Raw genomic sequence first — 13,396 nt, 5'->3', positions numbered from 1 at the left:
AAGTTATCACCCATGATCCACTGTCCAGTGGTGTAGGAAGGCTGTTAAAGTAAGGAAGAGGAAGAAGCAGGAAGGCAGAGGTACAGCAAGGACATGCTGTAAAGGGAAACTGGTGGATTAAGGAGCCCTGTGCAGAGCAAGGCAGAACTGAATCATGGATTTTGATGTATTGGCACCTTGAGCAATCTCAGCTCACATAAGGGGTTAGGAAGAGGTTTAATTTGTCTGGAAATGTCAGGGCTCTTCTGAATTATCCCTCCTCCAATCCAGGTTTCACCCCCTTTTCAATTATTTTTTTCCCAATTTTTTATCATGATATGGCCTCGGGCTCCCCTCCTCACCAAAATCCCTGGAATGCACTTCATACTCATCTTTTGCTGCAGAATTTCAAAATGTCACTTAGACTTCTTAAAAAGCAGAAAATCTTACTACAGGAAAGCTGTATTAAAGGATTGTTTATTTTTCTTTCTTTTACCTTCCTATTCTGCTTTTATTTTAAAAGAATGGCACAAAAGAAGTATTTGATAGCAAAACTGACAAGCTGCTTAAGAGAGGACAAAATTCAGCTATGGAAACCACCGTACACAAATGAAAAAAAAGAAGCTGGTCAAGAGATGAAGGTAAATATTCTCGCTGTGTTGATGTCATACATCTTCCATGTCATACTGCCGGTGCATTTTTCCAGTTTCTCTTGCTGTTTTCTTAGGAGCTTGTACAGAAATACTCAGCCAAGCTGCATATCAATGAGAATGACACAGAGAACATGCTTGAAGAAATACGGTGTAAAGCAATTGAGCGTGGGACAGGAAATGAGAATTTTAAAGTGACTGGGATTGCAAGGCTTGACATATACCTGCCTCGTAGAAAAGTAAGTAACATTGCAGAAAAATCAGGATTAGCAGCTTTACTTTGACCTTTTGAGTTCTAGATGTCTAATGCAGATATTTTCACTTCAGCTTGTTCAGGTGTTTTGTATGAGAGATCTGTTAGGTATGAAAATATGGGGAGAGGGAGAATTATGTAGATAGATTTCAGTTTCCCAGGTATATGGGAATATGATGGCAAAGGAATATAATACTGGAAGATTAGGAATTTTTCCCTTTAGGATTTAATGACAAATTAGCTATCAATTAAGAAAAGTAAATTAGATTTTAGTGTCTGTCTGAGCTTGATTCCTTCTGACTTAACTGTTCGTATTAGCAGTAAAGAACAGGTGTAATTTTTCAGCTGTAAAATATATCAAGTTGAATCAGCTTATTAATGTCACTGTATTGCCACAGCGTTTGTTTAAATAACAGCTTTTTTTAAAAAAAATCCCTGTAAGTGCAATAAACAGCTTGAACTTGGTGTCATGTTAGGCCATGTATGGCTGAAGGCATTGGAAATAATTCCTCTAGCCTTTGACTGTGGCACATGGCAGTGTCCTTCCAGTGATGACATTATCCTTGTGCAACTATTCCAGCCCAGGCAGCTAACTAGGTTTACTTGAAAAGAAGCTTGTCCATTGCTTGAACTTGGAAATGAGAAGCAGGATTTTCTGTTGTGGTGGGACTCATCTGTTCCCTTCATAGAACCATAGAGTTACAAAATCATTAATGTTGGAAAAGACCTCCAAGATCCTGGAGTCCAACTTGTCACTAAACCATGGCACTCAGTGCCACATCCAGCCATTTCCTGAACACCACCAGGGATGGTGACTCCACCACTTCCTTGGGCAGCCAGTGCCAATGCTTGACCTTCTTAGGGCAGGCTCCTAAAAGCTTCACTAAGAGAGAACTGAATTAAATTTTGCCCTTTTAAAGTCAGGTTTCAGCCTCTCATTGTAGGGAAGGGAAAAATAATTCCCTGGGCTAAGGGTAGAGAGGTTTAAGTGATTGCCATGCAATTAAAACAACCAGAGAGTTTCACGGTTCTTCTTTATAATGCTGCTGGGCATATAGGTGAATTAATTAATTTTAAATTGCAGTTTACCTAATCTGGGAGCAGAGACACTAAAAAGAATTAATCTTAACTTAGCCAGTCACAGGTGAGGGAAAAATAATTCCCTGGGCTAAGGGTAGAGAGGTTTAAGTGATTGCCATGCAATTAAAACAACCAGAGAGTTTCACGGTTCTTCTTTATAATGCTGCTGGGCATATAGGTGAATTAATTAATTTTAAATTGCAGTTTACCTAATCTGGGAGCAGAGACACTAAAAAGAATTAATCTTAACTTAGCCAGTCACAGGTGAGTGGCATAATTACCAAGCAGAGTTAAGATTGGAAATGCCTAATTAAATTTATTATAATTGTTTGGTTCTGAATTTAGATGTATCTAATTCTGAATCTTCTGCTGTTATAATGCTTATCTATAGCACTATATAGCAAGTACAGCACTCCATGTCTGCAAATAAATAACGTGTATGCCCAGACAGGACCTTCTCAACATGACTGTTATTTGGAAAAGAAATTTTAGTTGTTGTAAAATAATTAATTAATAAAATGTCCAAAGTATCTTGATATCATGCTCTTTTCCTTTCGTCTTTCTTTTTCCCACCCAATGTAATTACTACAGAGCAGAAAAATCCCACTGGAAACTAGCCTGTTCATCACAGGGAAGGAGCTCAGATCACAGTAAGTGTAGCCACCCTTGGTTCCTCTCTAGTGAGTGAGCACCCTGACATAAAATATTAGGGGGAAAAAAAAAAACAAACAAAGCTTTTTGTTTGATTTAAACTTTTTCTTAGCATGTGTATCTGAACAGGATGTCCAGTGTCCCTGTAGGGCAGTTCTTCCTGTAAGCAGCTGTGGTTTAACAGATGGAGAACAGGAAAGTTGCAGCTGTGGAAGAAGATAGTTCCCTGTAAATTCCCAGCAAGGCACTGGTGATCAGTGTCTCAAATCTGTAACTAGGCAGGTCTACTGAACAATGGCTATTAGCTTCTTTCTGTTGTGTTTTTAAGCCTGAAAAATTCAAATTCTTTTCTGTCTGCTTTTGCTTTTTGCCTTAATGTATCCCAGATCTTCCCTATATGGTACACAAAGCTTTCTGATGATGTTAGTTTATTTCTAGCAGCCTTTCAGAGCAAAAGTTTTAAGCCACTTAGGAGCATATCAAGTTTTATTGCTATTGTAACAGTAGTATTGTGTAACCTTACCAATTTATATTCATGGATGAAATTATTTATTTCACAGGATAGCACAGGAATATGCATTGCATGAAAATGCTGTCAAAATAATCATAAATAAGAAGCAGCTTGACCTGGGTATGTATCTCTAGTTGAGGATACTTTGTGATAATTTTCTGGTTTACTGATTCTCAGAAGAAAAATTTCTTAGACCTCTGTTAATGTCAGAAATTCCCAAGGAATAGCAGTTATATTTGTCAGATTCTGCTCTGCAGGACATGTAATAAGTTCTAATGATCACAATTCTTAGGTCAATTGTAGGAATCGTGTAATAAATGTTGAAAATCCCCTTTTCAAGTGCTGAAACACTGAAAATGCCCATTTAAGAGAAATTCTATTTTTTTTCAAAAACATAGCATAACAGCACTTTGGAAAGCTTTTTGTAATGCTTTACACATGTTCAGCTTGTTAGACATGTTGTGGGAAGTGGTGACAACAGCTATCTCTTACTGATTCTTTATAAGAATTAGAGCCATGGAATCAAGAATGTGAACTTGGATTCAGTTCCCAGTTCTTCTGTCCTGTTACTATCATGGTGTATGATCCTTGACATGTTGCTTTGCAGTTTTTGCCTGAAAATCAACTAACTGAAATAGAAAAAATGGTGGGTTTTAGATGCTTGGAAAAAAGGAAGCAAAAAAACATACCAGTCCTTTCAAAAGCACTTCTGAGGTGCAAGTCTGGTTCTAATTTCTGAGTTTCTGCTGATCATGTCAGGAATTGGCAGGGGTTTGATTGTGTTCTGGAGTCCAGCAATTACAGTAGTTCTTGAGTGTAGGACTGAGTAAGGCAAGGGGCTGGGAGGTTTTTTTGTGTGAGCATTGGTGTGTGAGTGTTGGGGTGTGTGTGTCCCAATGGCAGGACAATATAAAATGTTCTCTCTTCACAAAATCAAGTAGTTGAATTGTATTCATCATACCCTACTTTGCAGGCAAAACCCTTGAAGACCAGGGAGTAACACACAATGCGAAAGTGATGGTGCTTCAACTGGAGCAGAGTGATGAGGAGACTAAAAGAAAAGTTCAGGAGGAAGAACTTCAATGCAAGAAAGAAAAAGAAATAAATGACAAGATGCAAAGAACTAAGAAGGGTTTGGAAATTCTAGCAGAGAGAGGTAAGGGGGCTTGGTGGGGTTTGGTGGGGTTGAGGGGAGATGGATGAATCAGAAGTTAACTTCTCAGTGGCCTTTCAACATCCAGGAGTGCCTGTCCTGGCTGGCCTTCAGTTTATACCTTTCTAGGTTTCTACTTACTTGAAAACTGGATTTTAAGTTGGCTAAAACTTCCGTTTCTACTCCAACCCTTCTTACACAACTAGAATACTAGAAAACTTTTGGCACTTTGAGGAGGATATAGTATGAATCAGTGATTTAATTGGCACTTGACAGTCAAGGGACTGATGACTTGTGAGAACAGGGTTTAAATTTATTGTACATATAAGCACAGTGGAATAATGTGTTAGAAGTCATTAACACTTTTTTTTTTTTTTACAGTTGACCTCAGCTATGGCTGAGTGTTAACCATGGTTTCATTGTGCAGAGCAGCTCTCTTGTCACTCTCTGCAACCCTGTTGTTCTATTCTCACTGCCTTGGATGTTGATTGCTGGCAACTGTGGTTTATGTTGAAGAGGTGCACTTAATTTAGTTGTAGTAATTTTTCAAAATAAGGTTGTGTTTGTGAATTGTATTGCTAGATGATGAGTTTAAATCACTTCTCTAGCTTATTGTTGAAAAAATATTCATAAGGAACTGTGGAGTTGAGTAGGTATTAAATTCCTACCAAGTACAGAAACACCTGAACAAAGCTTTTAGTGGTTGGTGGCGGCCTGTTTCTTCCTATAATATCAGGTTTCCAGTGAATGAAAGAAGTGATTGCTTTTGTGGAGTTAAGGGGTGGTTTAGACTCCAACCCTTGAATCCTGTATGGGGCCTCATTAAGGTTTTAACTATTAACTGGCTCCACTCACAGGCTGAAGGTTGTGTGAAATGTAGTAAGAGTTTAACAACCTTTTTGTTTCATCTGAGAAAGATTCTAGAGCAGAAGCTTTTAATCTCAACAAGATCCTCCTTAACTGTCTTGTTTACAAGAAAAGCATTTTAAGTCAGGAGGAGTGAAAACAAAATGGATAGTTTGATTATAAGCATTGAAGATGTTGGGAAGGAAAATACTGAGGGTTGGGGGTTTTTTTAAGCTTTACCAACTGTGCTCAGTTGTATCTTTCTGATACTGGGTGCTTTGGTTGATAAATCATTTGAAATGGTGTGTTGTGTAAAATGTAGGTGTTTTATCTTCTGCAAAAACACTTCTTTAAAAATCATGTAACTTTAAATGTTGTGTCTAAATTTCTGGTTGCACAAGACCTTTTCCATAGTGACCTTTCTGAAAGTTCCTCATGTTTTTCTGGCCAGGGTCACTGTTGGTTGGTATATCCAGAAGAACCACACACAGAGCCTCATATGTAATTCTGATTCTTTTGTTGTTTGCTGTTCTGTTAAATGCTGTACATACTGACATATCTTATGACAGCAGAATTGCTATGTTGAAGGTGCTGCTTAAAATTTAAACTGCTTTTTTTTCTGTCTTTCAGAGGAGTACTTGGATCCAGACTCTGTTCCATACCTAGATATAGCTAATCAAACTGGAAGGTCAATTGAGATTCCTCCTCAAGCCAAAAAAGTAGGTAAAAAGTACCTTGCAAAGCTATTAAGATGACACTTTAAAACTTGATTTGTGAAGCATTTAAAATACAGGACTAATATACAGGTCACACTTTCTAGGGGTGTAACTCTGGGTCCACTAGATGTTTGTTTAATACAAATAATTGAAGTAGAGCTCTGTAGCTGGGAATGTGTCAGTCATCTGGAGGCAGACCTGGTTTCTGATCTCATTGCAGGTCTAATCTTGCACCAACCCCTGTGTGGTCCATATCTTACTTTTGTGGTTTAAGAGGGGCTTTAATTTTATTGCATCCTAACACCTATTTTAAATTTTGAGTGCCCTAGAATGACATGAAAATAGCTTGTTTATTAGGCCTTAGTTAGAGTTGGAAACTTGATGAGGCTTTAAAAATAGCTTTGAGATCTTTTGCACTGTGTCCCCTTTCAGACTTAAATTTGTTCACCATTCAAGAAAGTTCCACATTCTCAACTGAAAATACCTTTGGTTGGGTGCATTCATTGGATCACAGTAGGACTGGCAGACCTGATGTTGGCTGCTGAAGTAAAAGCATAGTGACAGACACTGTCTTTCAAGATTCTGGATTTTCTGAAGATAAATAAAGTCTTTACAAACACTTGAACTTACACCCAGTAACAAAAATGTGGAGCAGGCCCCAATGTGTGCCAACTGCTGCTCTAGCCTCTTCTGAGGCATACTATGTTTCCTGCATCACCTGGAGTTCCTGGATGATTGGAACAACTGTCCACAGTGCATACTGTTGTGGCAAAGTGCTGGAAATAGTAATTGAGTTAAAGCATCAGATGTTCAAGTGAATGAGATTTCAGCAGTATTGAACAATGATGAAAGCAAATACTGCAGTTTGTTTCTATCCAGAATTATTATTTACGTTTGCATTTGTCATACTGCAAAAACTGAAGTGTTTTCTTCACATATTCAAAACGTGGTTTTCAGTTCTGAGGTTTTTCAGGAGGTAAATTGCTATTACAACTGCCTTGTAAAACCTAACAAAGTGAAACAAATTTTGGGCTGTTAGGAAGTGTAGCACCAGGGAAAATGCTGAGCTTTGTATCACTCCCCATTGAAAATCTCTCTAGGGTTGCATTCTTAAAATAAGCTTGGTGCAGCGTTTCATGTGTCAGTAACATTCATTGCTTTTAGTTAGACAATCTCGGACATTAAAAGATGGGAGAAGAGTATGGAGCAGTGTGAAATAGTACTGGTCTTACAAAATTGATACAGTGGTGTTTTTCGAGGAAGAGCAAGGGCTGTAATGGATTACCTGGATGTTTCCTTTGAGTTGTTTGAGATGGGGAGGTGCAACAAAGTCTTCATCTGTTTTTCCAGGCACTTGTGCTGGCAATGGGTTATCATGAGAAGGGCAGAGCATTAATGAAGAAGAAAGAATATGAAATAGCACTGCCATATTTGTTGGATGCTGATAAACACTTCTGGTAAGGACGTTTCTGAGTCCTTGTGTCTCCCTTACTGTCAGCCAGATACAAGAACAGCACTGGCTCTACCTGTGCATGTAAATCAGGGCCAGTTTTGCCTGGGGTTGCTTCACACCCCCTCTGCAGATGGGAAGCAGCAGATAAGGGCTCTGACTTGCAGTGACAGGTGGCTTCATGTAGAACAGCTGAAACAGATACTACCACTGGGCAAGTTAATCTTTCATAACCATATAAACAGAAACTGCCAATATTCATGTACCAGGTTATAAACTACATTAGCTGGAGAGACAGATACTCCTTTGCAATTGCTCCTGTGGAGTAATAACTTCTTGTAAAAGGTGGAGCTGATAGCTGAGGTCAGTAGCCATTCCGGAGCTTCTGCAAATAAATTAGTTTCCTGTCAGCAGTCAGAGCCCTAAATTGCTCTTTTTTGATCCCGGAAGTAACACTGTCTGTCATCTGTGTGTATGTGCGAGGAGGCTGGCACAGAACTTGGCACTGAGACAGTTTCTTTGTCCTCCCAAAGATTACACAGGTTTTAATTCTGTTCTGCTTTTAGTGATGTCATCTTAAATAGTAGTCACAGCTCATTCTGTTACTGTAGTACATTGGGATGGAGTGTTAGCATTAGTGTCCTGTGTGTTAGTGAGTGGGATGTGGGGTCAGTGCTTGATTCAAGTTCCACTGACATCAGTTTGCTGACTCACTTGTTTGAGAACACACACTCTTCATATGAGTGTGCACACTTAGAGTGTGTGGTTTCCCTAGTGTTAAAAAGTGTGTGTGTGTGTGTGTGAAAACAACCCTTCCAGAAAAAAAACCCAAAGTAATTGTTCTATTTTCCAGTGAGTGTAGCACAGAACTGCTGAACACAGTTGATAATTACGCAGTGCTGCAGCTGGATATAGTGTGGTGCTACTTCCGCCTGGAGCAGCTGGACTGCCTGGATGATGCAGAGAAAAAGCTCTCCACAGCACACAGATGCTTCCAGAGGTGCTATGGGGAGAACCACGAAAGGCTTATTGACATCAAAGTACGCTGGGTTTGAGTTAATTAGGGTGACTTTTTCTCTACGCGTATTTCAAGTATTGTTCAGATGTCACAAGACTGATTTTAGAAGGTTAAAGTTTTCTCATGTATCATTAGCCTGTCACCTAGTTGTGTAATTGTCAGCACAGGGAAAACATTGGACCTGAGGAAAAGGTTGTAACAAACAGCAATTTATATGCACAAGACATCCTCAAGGTTTTAGGTATGATTTGCACACTGTGTCATAGCACTGATTGCGTCTTCTTTAAATGTGTACGGTGTTCTGTTGATAATGAGCTGATGTTCTACCACAAGCTTCTACCCACATGCTCCCCCCTCCTTCTTTAAACAATTCTTTAGGGAAGCTATGGTCGTGAGAAGGTTCTATTTCTACGGCTGTACCTCCTTCAAGGGATAGGACACTATCACAGTGGCAGAGAAAAGGAGGCTGCAGAGTACATTCAGAAGGTAAGACACCATTAGGTAAAATTTTGGGAGTTGTTCACTCTCACCCCGGTGTTTGGGCTCCGTCTTCTACCTGTTAACTTGCTTACTAGGAAAAACAGGAAGGCATTTTTTTGTTTGTATGTTTGCAACAGTGTAAGTAGTGTCATTTTGTTTTTTCTATATCCAGGCATCTTCTTTATATGAAGAGCTGTCCATAGATCCTGATAAAGTTGACCGCCTGTCACTGCTGGGATTCTCTGAACAGGAAGCTCGCCTTGCCCTGCGAGCATGCCATGGGAATGTGGAGCATGCTGCCAATCTGATCACCAACAGGAGGGAGGTATGGTGTGGTGAGAGTATTACCTCATGGATTGCCTTAGCTGGGGTGTCCCAAAGGTCCTGTGCTGTGTGACTAGTGCAGTGTGGTGCTAAATTAAGGGTTTGGATTATCCTGCTTTGGCACTGTTAGTGTAACTGACAGTTTGACTTGTTGCTACAGGTTTGCAACCAAACCTTAATGCATTAACAAGGGAAGCTCTGTCCCAAAACAGGTGGATTGAGAGTTCCAGAGTCCTGTGGTTGTACCACAGAGGTGCATGGGAAGACTTTTCACCAGGGTTTGCTGCTCAGCAGTGCTCCATATGAGAATAAACCCACCAGGATCAAGCTGTCACTCCTAGGCTTGGCTGGTCTGACAGACAAGAAGATGCACAATAAAGTGCTGTGAGGGTGACTGTCAAGCTACTCCATATTATGGCTTTGGACTTGGAAGATCCAGAAGGGGAGAATGATTTATTTTTTTTGCTGGTTTTTTTTGTGGTAAAGTGAAGACAGTGCTGTCCAGATCTGAAGTGCGGTGAGCTGAGGGGGCAGTTGTAGACTTGAGACAGTGAAATGTGGGTAGAAAAGCCAAATGGCTGAGGGAAGGCTGAACAGAATTCCTTGGTTCCCTGCCCAGTTCTGGCTGTATGTCCTTGGCAAGTCTTGTTTGCAGGCCCATCTGCCAAACAGGTTTGTCACTTACCACACAGCCTATAATAGCTATGATGGCACCAGATCCGACGTGCAGAGCGGAAGTATGAAGACAGGGCTAAGTCATGGAAGTGTAGCTTTATTTAGTAACGAGTGTCTGGCAGCACAGTCTGTATTTACAAAAAAAAAAAAAAAGGAAAAAGCCTTTTCCTCAAGAGATTCAAACTTGAAGTAAAAAAATCCAAGAAATCCTACATGCACAGGCTATGTGCTAAAGCATTCCCATGCACAGTGAGCTTTGCAGTGTCTGTGTTCTTGCAGGAAAAGGCACAGATAAGGAGGGAGGAGAGAGCTAAAAGGCGGCAGCGACTGGAAGACATAAATACCCTAAAAAGTATGGGCTATTCGGAGAGAGCTGCTCAAGTAGCCCTTCAAAATACACATGGAAACCTGGACCAAGCCTTTAAGGTAAGTGACTTTTCAGGACTAGTAGTGTTTTTTTGTTTTTATTGTTTAGAAGATTCTTATTTTCTGTAGTCTGTATCTGTTGGTTCATAGCTACCTTTTCTGAACTGTAATGACTGAACTTCCACTTTCTGACCTGAAGAATCAGATATCACTTAAGTTGGTTGAGGTTTGCTTATATCAACTCTTGGGCTAAATACATGTCCATGTCGAGGACTGTTAAATCTCTGTTGCTCTATCCTGATCCCCCTCTGTTTTATTGTAGTTTATTCTTGACAATCCAGAGTTACTGTTGGAAGATGATGATGATGATTCTGGGGCCGTGGACCAGTTTCAGGTTTCCCAAGAAAGTATTGAGCAAGTAAGTTGAACCACTTGCTTTCTTGGGAATTAGTTATCCTGTTTCTGAATTATGCCTTCAGACACTGCAGATCATCCTTAAGCAAAGCTGTACAAATATTCTTTGACCCATGTCACTCAGGCTGTCGCACTTCCATTGCCTGACATCCACTCCTCTCAGTGAAGTCACACTCAGGCTAAAATGTAATTTTGTTACTTCCTGCCCATTGCACCAACCTGCCATGCAGGGATGCAGAGGCACTATAATGCTCTATCCCCAAAAAGACAGCAAAGGAGAAATTTATTCAAGTCTCTAACACTGCAGTGCACAAGTCAAAAAGAGTTGGAATGTGTTTTTCCCCTAACAGGCTGTCTGAAAGCTTGTCAGGAGTGAGTGTGGCTAATTGATGTCAGATAGGCAAGAAAACTGTATTGCCTACAAAAAGTAAATAGCACATGCACCTCCTGATACACTGGAGTACTTTGAAGTTTTCTTTTGAAATCAGAAAAAGAATTGGTCTGATACTAGACAAGAGACTCTTGATCCTGCTCAACATCCCCATGCCTTTAATAGGTCACTGTCCTGTTGTTAACTGTTCCAGTAAACCAGAGTCAGTGTCCTGGAATTCCTGGCATGCAACACTGTCCTCTGTGCAAGATGAATAACTGTCAGATGCACAGTTAGATTCCTGTCAGACCCTGGTGCTGGATGAGCTTGGATTTCTCCAGTTTTTCTTTATTTTTCTCTTTTTCCCCTCCTGCAGCTGGTGTATATGGGTTTCAGCCGTGAGTCAGCAGAGCAAGCTTTAAAAGTCTTCAAAGGCAACATCCACGTGGCTTCCCAAACCCTTGCTCATTATGGGGGAGTTCTTCCTGCTTCCCTGCTGCTGTCCTCAGAAGGGTCCAGTCCATCGGAGGAATCAGCTTCATCAAAGGACTTGTTTACAGAGTCTGCAGGTAAGGATGTTGCATGCAGCAGGTGGGAAAGGGGAACACTGTTCTGACCTTTGTATGAAATAATTAAGTGATTTCTGCTTAAATAGTGGTAGAGAGGCTCAAGTAACACAGTTACCAGGTATTGCCCTGGGTAGGCTACAACCCCTGCAGTGGCAGCCACAGTGGGACCAGAGCAGACAGGTATCAGCTCCAGGCAGTGTGTCAGGTGCAGCCCAGCAGAAAAGGTGCCCCTCAGTTTGTCCTGGGAAGAGCTAAGGAGTTTATTCCAAATCTGTGCTATGCAGTTGACTGACTTCCTGCATACTCCTCCTTTGTGTCCCTTATGTGGTAGAACCAAAATTGATACTTGCCATTTAGGAAAGAAGAAACTTGCACAATTTTTATTTTTCACTCATTTGTCAGAGCTGTAGTGATCCTTACTGTATAACTAAAGGCTTTCCTACATCTTTAAGTAATAGGAAAAAATGGCCATCCTGCAATATCCTTTGGAGAGTAGTTGTAAGTAAGGGGTAGTTGTACAGGAACTGACTGGGGGAGCAGCTGTGCTGGTGAAAGAGGGAAAATACCAACTTCTTTCAGAGGTGAATTCACTGCTGCTGCTTTTTATTGGAAGGTTCTTCTAGTTCACCAACAGATGAAGACATGGAGACTGATGCAGTCAATGAAATCCTAGAGGATATTCCTGAGCATGAAGAGGATTATCTGGATTTAACACTGGAGGAAGAAGAACAGATCATTCATGAGTACTTATCCTATATACAAGTACCACAGCACTAAATCCTGTTAAATCTACTTCAGTTATATGTATTTACCTTGTCAAATTGAGTTTGGATTATAAATGCACCTTCAGCTTATCTCTTACTAAGGGTCTTGGATTCGGTTAAACTATAGGTGGAATACTTAATTCCTGCTTATTTATAACTCTGCTTAAAGCCTACATTTGTGATACAGTGTAACTTATTGTCATAGCAGAAAAATAGAAACATTTATTTTCAGAAGAAAATTTAATAGAACTAAACTATATTTTTTATTGTGAAATAAGTTAATTCACTTAGTAAAGAAGCATTTCTATACCAGCTTTAAAAGGAAAAAATGAGTTTGTAAATGAGAAACCTTAGATCATGAGGCTGTAGAGGTATCAGCTTCCCAGCTGCTCTCCTTTTCTTCTGAAAGATTTCTAAGAGGCATTTATGTATCTGTTGTGCATGGGTTTATACCGTGTTCTGCTTGACCCTTCCTGCAGGTGTTACACAGGCAATAAAGGTAACTCTGTGATGCTTCTGCTTTTGGTAAGAGACCTCTGTGCTTTATTAACAACAGTGAGAATCACCTGGCAGGGCTCTGTCCCGGGAATGGTGTAATGATGTACTGGTATAACCAGTTTCCCCAAGCAGCTCCTCTTTCACCTCTGCAGGTGTGTGGCTAAAGGCTGATGGATTTCCTGGGAATGACAAGATTTTCTGTAATCATCTGTTGAACAGAACTTGGTTCAGGTGCTGTGTCAGTAGTTGTAACCACCTTCAGCGTTCTGGAGAAATGTTGGGGTGTTCTGTGGTTTTATAACAACCCGTTTTCTGCCGTGTAAGCACTCTGCTCCACCGGGAACAGAAGTTCCCCTGCCTGGCAGCTTTCCTTGGATCTGGTTCGTTTGCTTTCCATGACTACACACTCTCGGTAGAGGGAGCCCAGGTCCCGTCTGGAGCGGGTGGAACAGGGAACCGGCTGTGCTGAGCCTTCATCTGGTGACAGTGCATCCTTACCCAGCATTTGTGGGGAAAGGAGGGCTCGAACTGTTGCGATTCTGGAGGGAGGAGCACAGCTTTAGCCCGTGGAGTGATGGCTCAGCTCCAGCGGATGGACTGAACAGGCTGCAGTAGTGGATTGTTTTATT

At 40.7% G+C, this 13,396-nt stretch overlaps 1 protein-coding gene across 1 annotated transcript; it reads left to right on the top strand.

Moving 5' to 3' along the window:
- The first annotated feature begins 500 nt into the window (after window positions 1-500).
- Window positions 501-12,786, top strand: NUB1 (negative regulator of ubiquitin-like proteins 1). Its single transcript, XM_009077816.1, has 14 exons — window positions 501-620; window positions 707-868; window positions 2,554-2,612; window positions 3,174-3,244; window positions 4,098-4,280; window positions 5,754-5,842; window positions 7,190-7,296; window positions 8,143-8,329; window positions 8,686-8,793; window positions 8,960-9,112; window positions 10,066-10,212; window positions 10,475-10,570; window positions 11,313-11,505; window positions 12,119-12,786. The coding sequence occupies exons 1-14, from the start codon at window positions 504-506 to the stop codon at window positions 12,280-12,282; spliced, it is 1,836 nt and encodes a 611-aa protein (XP_009076064.1). The 5' UTR covers window positions 501-503; the 3' UTR covers window positions 12,283-12,786.
- Window positions 12,787-13,396: the final 610 nt, after the last annotated feature.

Source organism: Acanthisitta chloris, unplaced genomic scaffold (assembly GCF_000695815.1).
Source record: "Acanthisitta chloris isolate BGI_N310 unplaced genomic scaffold, ASM69581v1 scaffold4717, whole genome shotgun sequence".
NCBI classification, from domain to species: domain Eukaryota; kingdom Metazoa; phylum Chordata; class Aves; order Passeriformes; family Acanthisittidae; genus Acanthisitta; species Acanthisitta chloris.
Note: the sequence above shows the minus strand (reverse complement) of the source record. Positions and strands in the feature narration are given on the sequence as shown.